Source organism: Clytia hemisphaerica, unplaced genomic scaffold (genome assembly GCF_902728285.1).
Source record: "Clytia hemisphaerica strain Z4C2 unplaced genomic scaffold, Clytia hemisphaerica genome assembly, whole genome shotgun sequence".
NCBI classification, from domain to species: domain Eukaryota; kingdom Metazoa; phylum Cnidaria; class Hydrozoa; order Leptothecata; family Clytiidae; genus Clytia; species Clytia hemisphaerica.
This window is the reverse complement of record NW_027104580.1, coordinates 436,526-448,179: the sequence shown is the minus strand read 5'-3', so window position 1 is coordinate 448,179 and position 11,654 is coordinate 436,526. Positions and strand designations below refer to the sequence as shown.

The window sequence follows — 11,654 nt, the reverse complement described above, 5'->3', positions numbered from 1 at the left end:
CCAGATCAGGTTTTATGACTTTATTGTGAAACATGACATAAAACCTAGCTAAAATCGCTTAAAACTCAAAATTTTAAAGTGCTGATAACTTCTAAACTATTTATTCAATCATTTTCAAATTTTGACACGTGATAGGCATTGATAATACAAATTTAAAAAATCAAAAGAAAATTTTTGAAAATGATGACGTCATCATTTATGACCTCATCAAATTTTGAAAATTTTACTCATCTTCAGCATAGATTTTAAGAAAAACTCTCCATGGAAATTGCAAAACCGGCAATTATGTTAAAGAACAGTCTTTTACCTTTCAGAATCTTCAAACACAATTGAAATATCTTTATTGGTTCGACTGTAATAGACATTTTTGTAAACCATATCTTTGGGCTTTTTTCCGACAGGTGGAAATTTTGTGATGACGTCATCAGTTTTTGAATGACGTCATCAAATCTTTTTTTCTTCCTTGAAAATTGTATCATGATGGAGAACATCTGTACCAAATTTCATGGCCATAGCTCTTCTAGATCGAAAATAATCGAGGGTGGTAGATTCTACCCCCCCCCTGGGGATACAAAAGTCAAAAAAGCTTGGGGCTAATAGGGTTAAGGCTTTGCAGATTCTAAAACACCCAATATTTTAGGAAAATGGACCAAAATACTTAAAAAATGGTAAAATAAGAACATGTTAGGAACATTTTTTGATTTAAAAATAAAAAAGATAAGAACCTTTGAAGACTTCAAAAATTTTGAATGTTCTTATAAAAAACAACGTGTAGTAATGTTCTTTCTCTGCCTCACTGATCACTGACAAATTGACTGGATCGGACTTCTCATATAAGTAAAGTGTGTCTTAGGGCTAACTTGTCCATCTTGTTTTACGGCTTGTTTTTTTCTTGGTCTACAGAGGGGTTATGTGAGCAGATAGTCTAAGGAATATGATGGGTCCGCCTCGTCTTATGAATGTTGCTGCAGTGCAGTGCAGTGGAGAGTTTGGATTATGTTTTGCTAGACCGGGTGAGTAGCAAATTAACTTCGGTAATTTCTGGATTCTACCAACCAATTTTAAAAAGAATTTATAAAAGCTAACAACTAATTTTCCCTATTTTTTCTGGCCGAATCACTGACAGTTTCGTTCATTTAAGCTTAAAAAGCTTAAAATTTTTCCTTAAAATACCACCGCAGCAGTACTATCAGATAACTCTTAATGAAAGTCGATCGATTTGAAATCCTTGTGGTGGCATTTAAACATCACTTGCTATGTAGATGGATTTACAAGCTTATGGGAAAAATAAACATTGCAAAGGTCATGAATGAGATACCTAAAGTATATTTTTACTCAAAATATTGACATTTCAATCAACCTCATTTTACAAAAAAAATCTATCTTGCTGAAGTAAAATCTTGAAATTTTGATTGTACGCTGCTTGTGCTTCTGCAAAACATATACTTATTATATGGTCATTAATTTGGCTGAATATTTTCTGGTACCTGAGCAATGCAAAAAGATATAACTGATAATTGAAACAATGTCAAGAAAGGTAAGTGCAGGTAGCTTTTGAGATTCATAGGCTTCCTAAGTTTTGCAAGAAGAACTGCGATTCAAACTACGCAATAAAACGTAATTATAGTGCTGATATTTCTGATTTTATACATAGTTTACGGTATTTGAACTTCTGTTGCGGACTTTCTTTTAAAAGATAAAACGTAGAAGTCAAGCAGTGATTAAGTCTGTCCCCCTTAGATAAAAATGTTGTACTGAAAACACTATATAATATCTAAGGCGATTTTTCAGTTGTTTATATTTTTATGTTCTCGGGAGTTAAGGCTTAACTTCAGGAAAGAACATCTTCAAGATTGGTACTAGACCCTTAGCATTTTATAGCTATCAGTACAACTGGCATATCGTGTATCAATTCGACCGGCATAATTTCAAAAGCCTGTCATTTTGCTTTGAGCTAATCAAAATTCATTAATTGCAATACTTCTTAATAATCGTCATAATTGGACTAACTGAGATAAAGCCATGTCAGATTTTTAGATTACTTTTTACAACATGGATCATAAAACTGTCTGTGGTTTTCTTTCTCTACTTATGTGTCAATTGCTCGATTAAAAAAAAAACAGATGAGTTTTAATAAAATTTTAAAAGTGAGCAGTTAAGGAAAACAAACTTTTTGAATTATTATGGAGGCTGACGAGCATGGTGAAAAAAGACCTTTACAAAAAGCAAGTTTAATTTGAACTTTTTTTCGTATTTCGTTCATTGGAAGATACGGAATCAAACAACTTAAATCATTATTAGGGTTATTAGAGTTGAAGGAGATTTCTGTTGTTTACGTGCGATGTTTGATTCTGGTGATTTTCATTGAGAAATGAGCGGTGGTCAAATTTTGACACTTTTTGTGATCTTGGTTATACTATATCATGTGCAACATAAACAATTTAGTCTATTTGATTATTGATTGGATACGTGCTCAAATGTATACTTGGTGGCTCGAGGGGGGGGGGGCAATCGATTCAAAAACATCCGTATGTGCGGCTCAAAATTAGGTCATTGAAATCCAACCCTTTACAGTACAGAGAAAATCTAGCCAAAAAACGACACTTTCTTGAAATTTGTTGACCATTTTCAGGAAAAATGTTGCACCCTTTCGGTGCAATTTTTATCAGACCCTGACAGTGCAATTTGGGAAGCTTGAAATAAGGGCCCAACCCCCCCGGGTTGGTGTATAGCAGCAACATACTAAAACTGGGGAAGATCATGAAATTCAACGTAATTTTATTTTTTACTTCTTTGCAGGGTACTACACCGTTATCTGATGTTTTGGCAAAACTTGGTGATAAAGGATGGTACCCGGTGGTCTTCTGTTTATGCATTTGTGTGCTCAACTCAACGGTGGCGTTTAACCATCTTATTATGGCGTCCTTTGGATTCACACCACCCCATAGGTCAGTAAAAACCGCAAAAACAGTAAGATTAGTAAGTTATCTGGTACCAGATGTGGAAATATGCTACAAAACCATTTGCTCTGAAGGTCGGGCATATTGGTCCGCTTCTTTAGAGCTTTAGCGTGAGCGGCCGCTAATACACCATCAGAATATTAGTTGAAATTAGGAAGCGACGATATATAATTACAAGAAAAGCTCCAGAACTGAAATCTCCAAATCTCAAATATCCATAGTGTTTGGAGAGAAGTTTCAACCTTTCGTTTATAGTCCATTCACCCAATACACATTCCCCTATTTTTAGTACCTCACGAACGCGCATCAAATGTTTATAGTAAATGGTGCGTACACGGCACCACTAGCTAAATTTACACTTTTCATTGCTATTTTGCTCACAAATACCAACAGTGTTACTGTTGTATAAACACTTCGCGTCCAGTGCTAAATACCAGCCCAATTCTTCATATTTCTTTCGATGCAAAGAATTGATAATTTTCATAATAGGACTCTAAGATTAATAATCTGAACCTCTATTTCCAAACAAGCGGTCCCAGACGTCGCCACAGACGACATTTTTCACATCCAAAATGTACATAAAGTCATATAGGAATGCAGCAAAAATTGAATGATAAAAAATAACACATTAAACCCCGAAAAAGAATTACGGCAGGTCGAAATCGCTAGCGAAAATGAAAACGCTACAGAGAATTATCTGGCACCCAGATGCACGTTAAAGCTCTGAAGGTTGGAAAAATTTTCAACATCTGAAAAGTTTAAATTACGGAATTTTGCAAGACCACGTCAAGAATTTTGCAGCAGCAGGTCTGGTAACCCAGCCCTCGTTTTCGGGGATTGGCGGGTCCAACCAAAATATTTTTAGCTTTACGCGCAACGCTAATTGAACCCGACTGGGGATGCAGCACATCAAAGGCCGATTATCATTCCTCTCCGATGGAAGATTGACCCGCTCCTTTAGAGTTTTAGGCTGGGCGGCCGCTAATCCGCCATCGGAATATCAGATAATACAGAGAAAGGCTTCAAGCACGTAGGGCCATTATCATATAGATTCTTACTCTCCAGCTGCAAGCTCCCTGATGGATATACAAAAAATGCAAGTATCCCAATGGAAATGATCAAAGGGAAAGAAAGTTACAGCCAATGTAAGATTTACCAAGACTTTAACTCCACCAGTGGATCGACTGAAGGTTGTCCAAACGGATGGAACTTCATATTGAATGGTAAAGAATCAACAATTGTAAATGAGGTATGAACATTTGATCTTTAGGTCCTGGATACAGTTTCTCAATCCAAATCAAAATCTTTGATACTGGTCATCGATGCAGGTCATCACTTTTTTTAATAAACAGCAGGACAGCATTGTATTAAAAACTGATCAACGTCGATTACAATTTAGGGTACCACCTTTTAAGAAAATGCTCCAATCAAAGAGGGTGGACTTTAGCTCGACAAGACTTTTTGGCATTTTAGTTTGCTTCTTTCAATGTATTAAAATTTAGAAATTCCTATCTAAATCTTTCTTTTCCCCGTCAAATTTTGCGCTGACGTCGTCGTTGCCGTCGTTTTCACCTATGTCGTCGTACCAGAAACTTGCTCTTGTGTATTGACGTAAACAAGTTTTTTACACATTTTCTTTCAGTGGTCACTTGTTTGCGACCAAAAATATTTGGTTTCCCTTGCCACAACCATTTATTTCACCGGCGTGATGATCGGGGGTGCAGTTTTCGGACAGCTTGGTGATAAATTCGGACGGAAACCAATTACATTGATATGTTTGTATTCACATATTGCATTGGCTGTTGGTGTTTATTTCTCACAATCCTTTGAAGTTTTTGCAGCTCTTCGATTCTTTGTTGGTTTCTTTTTGCAAGTAAGTTACTCTTTATTTAAGTAACCAGTTAAAAATTATTGACATTTAAACTTTGATCTAGGCTCTACTTTTATTAATTATTGACATTTTCAGCCTCAAATTGTTTTATCCTATATCATCGCTTTTCGGATGACGTCATCAAATTGTTTTTTCTTCCTGGAAGTTTGTGTCATGATGGAGAACATTTGTACCAATTTTTATAGCCATAGTTCTTCTAGATCAAAAATAATCGAGGGTGATACACGCTTTTTTTATAAGAATAGTGTACTTTGGCTGAGGGTGAGCATCATTCTTATTTTTCTATTGTTCTTAACAATAGGCCTATTGTTCTAACTCTGAAATCTCACCCTGATATTCTTATAGAAGTTATTCTTATAAAAAAGCGTGTAGATTATACCCCCTGGGGCTACAAAAGTCAAAAAAGGTTGGGGTTAATAGGGTTAAATATCATTCTAGGGTGTACAAACCAACTCCTACGTTCTTATGGCTGAAATGACATCCAAAAAGAATTTAGTATTGACTGTTGGGTTTTTCGAAATCTTCTGGGCTGTCGGTACATTATGGTTGGCAACTTTATCGTGGCTCATTCAAGACTGGAGAAATATCCAACTGGCTTTGTGTTTACCAAGTTTGATCACTCTTATTTATATATGGTAAGATAAATTTTTTTTATTGAATTTTAATAATAATTATAACTTTACTCAAACCCAGTCCCTTAGATAGCTTTTCCATTATGATTCTGTTTGCGCTCATGAAAGGCTCGTGATCTGAAAATCAAAATGGGGTGCATAAGTGACTCTTGGGTATTGATTGGCTTGAAATATACACAATTAAAGAGAATCATTGGGATGGACTTCATTCTTATCCAGGCATCAATTTAATCACCCAATCACCCCTTAATTGATCCATTGATACTGACCAGGCCGGTTAGTTTTGGCGGATCAACATTTTATACTGAAAACTGTAGTATCCCTTCAAAACTAGTTGTCTTATATTATTTCTACCCCTTATAAATCATTTGGGAAATATTAAAGTCTCATATAGCGCTACCAGATGCTCACTTTAATTGCAAAATATCCATCCCTATCTTTTGGACACCCCTGTGTGTTACAGACCCGCTGAGACACTACCCCCACGTGGCCTTACTGGATAAATTTTCAAAGAAACGTCCTGGAGTAAAAAACATACCTTAAATTTCAGCCCCACTGGAAAATTACCCCATGATTTTATTTCCATTGAAAACCTAATGGAAAAAATTGCACTCCAAGACCATCCAATAGGCTCAAAACAATAGCTTTCCTTTCCCATTAGAATTTTGATAGAGTTTTCGTACTCACTTGGAGAAAAAGTAGCACCGGGGCTGTGAGACAGGGGTGTTCTTGGGCTCAAAATATTATGTTTGTCAATCTCTCAAAGGTTATTTCCAGAATCAGTTCTCTGGCTCATTAACAAAAACAAAATGGAAGAAGCCAAAGAAAATTTAATGAAGATTTCACGAATCACTGGTAAAAAGCTTACAGCTGAAGATTTAGATTTGATCAAACCAAAAGTGAACGAATCAATCCAATATTCGTTTCATCATTTAGTGAAAACTCCGAACATCAGAAAGCGAACTTTCTTAATGTGCTACTTGTGGTATGTACAATTACGTCATACAAAAGTTTAACAAATTTTAGTCCAATTTTACCGGAAATTGCCCTTAGTGACTTTCAATTTTCGTTGTTTTTGGATTTTTTTTTTGTGAAAAAATACCCTTATCATTCTCCCGGTATCCACTTTGGTAAGGTGATCTCCCAGATCAAAAGTTTCAACCTTCACCTAAATGACTCTTTATTGAAACTGTATTTCAGGTTAGCTTCATCAGTAGGGTATTATGGACTATCATTGGCTGTTGGTGGGTTGGCTGGTGATAGATATTTGAATCAATTCATCGGTTCGGTTATTGAGTTGGTTGCTTTCTCATCCGTAATCTTCGTCTTGAAATAGTAAGTGTAGAATCGTAACCTTTGGGGCATCTTACTGAAACTTCTTTTTTCTTAAGAGCACTAAGCCAATATAACCTTCCTCACATATTTTAATTTTGTTTCAAGATATGCACCGTAACCTAACCTAGATTGTAATGTTTGCAGATTAAATGATGCTTGAAATTATTTACGGCCCTGCATTTATCAAGAAAATCACATTGTTCATTACACCACCATGCTATAAGTTGATGACATTTTCCTTACACTTCAGTTTCAGGAGGAGGTACCCATTGATGGCGTATTACATCACCGGTGGTGTCACGTGTATAGTTGCCGGTGTTCTCAAGTCACAAGCTTCTAAAGGTATACAAGAAGCTACTACATTATCGGTCCTTTACGCAGGCCCTAGTTTAGCCGGCCTTTTTACCTCAAAGTTCATTTTCCTTTCATTTTAGACCGGTTCTAATCTTTTTCCGATCCTTTACGCCCATATTACGCCAACGTTGAGAAACCCATTCCAATAAGGGTTGACGTAAAATGATAACTGGCTTTGTGGTAAAAAAATTGCTTGTTTAGAAAAGTCTTTAATTGGGTCACAGAGCGTTTTTGTAAAAAGATTTGCCAGTTTCAATTAGTGGGACTTATTTAAGTAAAAAGTAAGTAAGTCTGCGACCGCAGTCGGAGGCGATACGAAGGCTCCTCTTTCGATATCTATCCACCCAAAGGTAGGGGAGGGCGCTACTCTTTCTCCCTGGATTGCTTCAACTTACCCTTGATCCTTCTTTTAATTGCTGAGTACCAAGCAGATAGGCATCAAGTACCATTTTGGAAATCTTCGGTATGACCCGGCTGTGGGCGGCTGTGGGTTGAACCCACAACCTTGCGCACCGTAGCCGGTGCACTACGATCGGCAGTCTATTTAACGACAATTAATAATACACTTTTATCATTTCAGATGGTTTCAGAGCTGCCACCTACCTTGCATTGATAGGGAAGTTTGGGTTAAGTGCAAGTTTTGCCACCATTTTCTTATTTACTGTTGAGCAGTTTCCAACTGTTGTAAGGTAAGTTTGGTAAAAAGGCGAATCTTATTAGCTCACACCCTGCTTTGAATTCGATTGAGACAGTTTCCCTTACTTTTGTAAAGACATGTAGAGGTTAACTTAGTCTGAATCGTAGACCTCTATGATATATTCCCTAAGAAATCTATGAGAAACTTTTTTTGCTAGAGGATGAGCAGAAGCCTAAGGTCAACTAAATGATAACTAAGACGCCCCATGTTTAATTTTAAAATATTTTATACCCATTTCAACCAAGTCCCCTTTTATGATAATTGATTGATATTCGAGATTCGATCTATCCATACTACATGGATAAAAGATTTACTTGTACCCTTCTACATTCTCCTTAGAACACTTGGTATGGGAACTTGTGTATTCTGGGCACGTGTTGGTGGTATGATTGCTCCACAAATACTTCTTTTGGTAAGTTGCTAACTAGCCTTTTATCTATCTCTATACCATATAATAATAGCCCATACAACTTCAAAAAAATCACTGATTTAAAAGGATTTTCTTCCCTAGGCGGGATACCAAACTTTCAAGAAAAATTGTAAGGTCGAAAAATCGTGAAATGTACGAAATTTACTTTCACGATTTGACAAAAAATGGGTAAAGATTTGCGACAATCGCCAAAGTCTTCACCCGGGAAAGTTTGTATGCCTAGAATATGGGCTATTAGCCTGGATCGGGATCTGAAAGTACGGGCCTCACCAACACCTGTCACCAGCAATATTACTACTTAAATTTAATTTCCCTCGATGCTTAAAGAATGGTCATTCGTGTGTTTGTGAGATATCTCACTCTTACTTAGACTGTGGAACTCTTTAGCCTACAGCCCTTTTGATCTTATTTGTAGGGCAAATACACTTTCAACGAGTTACCTTACCTTATATTTGGAAGTCTATCATTACTCGCTGCCATGGCTACCTATTTCCTTCCTGAGACGTTTGGAAAAACATTACCAAATACAATTGATGAAATCGAGGGAATAACAGTCGAGGAAAACGGAACGGAATTGAGAGATAGAGATCACATCGAAACATAGTGAACAAAACTTACTGACCAAATCACATATTCCTAGAACAGACTAACTATATACAAATTAGAAGATAAGAAGATATTTAATCGCAATAAATGGCAGTACTAGGCTTTATTTACGTCACTGATGGACGCCAGAGAGTATCAAGAAGCCAATAATACACAGGGAACGAAGTTGGACCGTACTTTAGCAAAAAAAAAAGCAAAGTAAATTTAATTCTGACGTAGCTCCGATAATAAATATTCCCGGATGTTCCATTATACAGTGTTTGTAACATGCAATCATGCACGATTTCATATGTATAGTTGGTATGTAACAATTGGATTAACGTAATGTAAATTGTGTCAAAAGAAATTTTATCGTCATCAATGAAGTTAAACAACAACAACCTCTTTATAACATGTTTTTATATGCAGAAATTATATCTTTGTGGTTATTTTTCAAGATACTACTAGGCTGCTTGCTTCCTCTAATGAATTCGTACTACCTGCAGTTTTGCAGAGGTCTGCGATTGAGACTAAGGTATTACTGTATGGCTTTAAAGGGTTTGACAAGAGTTGCCTCAGGTTGTAGACAAATTGACCGACAGCATACACGTTTTTTTATAAGAACAAACCATATAAGAGCATAAGGCTACAATGGCCAAAATCTTAAGAACAATTTAAGAATATTTCAAGGCTAATAACTAATGCAGATAAGCTTACGAAGTGTTTTTCAACATCACTGAAATGCATCTAATGAGGTCCGTTAAAAGAAATAAAGTCAATGCAGGGCTGGATATTTCAGTAAATCTATTTTACCGAAAAAGTAGAAAATTCTTGAAAAATGTCCAATAAGCCCGAGGGAGGTGGTTATTCAGATAGAACGAAGACGTGACGGATTGACTCTTCCAAATATCTTAGAGAGCAGCAACACTAAATTCTTAAGTTTTGCATCTTACATGGTCCAAATTTCGTCTGACAGGCTTCGAGTTTTGTCTGCTGGGAACTATATTTCGTCTTTACCGCACATGTTGTTGGTTCCGGCAAATCCATTTTCACCTCCCGATGTAAGGTATTTACACGCTTTATTTTTAAAGAATATCTTCTATAAGAATATCAGGGTGAAATTGGCCGAATTGTAAGAATACCCTAAGAATACATTCATTTTGTATTTGGTTAACAGAAAACTGTTTCCTTTGTTACAGATAAATTGAAGCTTTATGTAATTTTAACCTGTTCACTCAAAAGTCCAAAACTTTCAAATTGATCATTTCTCATGTTTGTAAAAAAGTTAAGTCTAAAAAAGTAAGAATACGTTAAGAATATTTCACCCTCAATTTTGACAATTTCTTAAGAATACTTGACCCTCATCCAAACTACACTATTCTTATACTAGCCATAATTGTCATTAAAATGCCACCGCAATAGCAGATTAAAAAAATGATTTTAATGCATTTTTAAACTTCAAGCAGCTTAGTGCTAATTTATTACCCAGTCATGTTAATAATTGAGTTGGAGACAAATTAAAAACAGTGTGTGGACGTAAATTTGAACTTATTTACAAGAGACTTTTTCTAACTTTCATTGGAATTTGACCAATTAAAAGGCTTGGCATCACAACATATTTACAATTTACATTACAACATCTTGTGCTGGGATTTTATAAATGATCGAAATAATAGTTTCAGTCTTTTCATTTGCGTTTAAGAATGCAGTTAAAATATTCGGTAAAATTTTTTCTTATTGACGCGCACCCGCATGCTTATGTCTTATATTGATACAAAATTCTAAGGAGTGAGTGGTGCTGTGTTTCAAAAGACTGAGTGAGAAAATAATAGAATATTATCTTTAAATTCCAATTTATCGAATTTTTAATTTTATTTTGTTACTCTAATTATTTCAAGTGCTTTTTTAAAAAGAGTATCAAAATTAACCCTTTCGCAGCGAGGGGGTCCATATGTGGCCCCCCTCAGCTTTAGCATCATATTTTCGATTCAGATAAGATTTAGCACTCAATTTTTTGCACAATTGTTACCAACATTATAAGTACCTTTTCTGCCAAGTTTTTTGAAAAACAAACGAAGTGCTAAACTTTTATGGCATTTTTATGAATTCATGAAATTTTCTGCAAAGGAAATCTTAGGCCAAAAATTTTTGCTAAAATTTGTCTATTTTAGGTTATTTTTTTTCAAAAAATACTCAGAATGACAGTTTTTCTTGTTGAATCGTGAGGTACTATGTCCTACTTTATTTTTAGGAGATTTCAGACGTTCTTTGTGGTTTTTCAAAATTTTAGACCCCCTCAAAGGCAAAATTTTTAAAAATTTTAAAAAAATCCTAAAATTTTCAAAAAATTTTACATTTATTTTTGAAATATCACCAAATGCTATATAGATGATTTATATACCAAAAGAAAGCTTATTTCATATGCTTTCCAAAAATGTATAACAACCCTATCTTTAAATAAACACAAGCAGCATAAAATTCGAAGCAAACGGTAAAGGTTGAGATTTCTAAAAAAGTGCTAAAATATATTCGCTGCGAAAGGGTTAAATCGCAAGCTGTGAAAAGTAAAGTTCACCCAAATGAAAATGAAAAGACTATAAATACAATAGTGCAGATTTTTTTAAAGAATTATAAGCGGAGGAACGCTTGTTCAGATAATAGAAAGATTCACTGTAGAAATTAATATTTAGTTGGCTGGCATTTTTAAATACGTCTAATGTTCATTTCAAACCAGTTCAAACAAGAAAGTTTAATCATAAAAAGAAAGATT

The 11,654-nt window shown here is 35.3% G+C and overlaps 1 protein-coding gene across 2 annotated transcripts; it reads left to right on the top strand.

The window, feature by feature from the left end:
* The first annotated feature begins 1,410 nt into the window (after window positions 1-1,410).
* LOC136823534 (organic cation/carnitine transporter 2-like) lies at window positions 1,411-9,316 on the top strand. Of its 2 annotated transcripts, none has more exons than XM_067079721.1 (11): window positions 1,411-1,537; window positions 2,800-2,948; window positions 4,026-4,209; window positions 4,603-4,833; window positions 5,290-5,486; window positions 6,250-6,468; window positions 6,684-6,818; window positions 7,069-7,160; window positions 7,753-7,861; window positions 8,209-8,281; window positions 8,715-9,316. In XM_067079721.1, the coding sequence occupies exons 1-11, from the start codon at window positions 1,526-1,528 to the stop codon at window positions 8,901-8,903; spliced, it is 1,590 nt and encodes a 529-aa protein (XP_066935822.1). In that variant the 5' UTR covers window positions 1,411-1,525; the 3' UTR covers window positions 8,904-9,316. The 2 variants fall into 2 exon arrangements, with proteins under 2 accessions (XP_066935822.1, XP_066935821.1); XM_067079720.1 differs by lacking the exon at window positions 1,411-1,537 and adding an exon at window positions 2,088-2,225.
* Window positions 9,317-11,654: the final 2,338 nt, after the last annotated feature.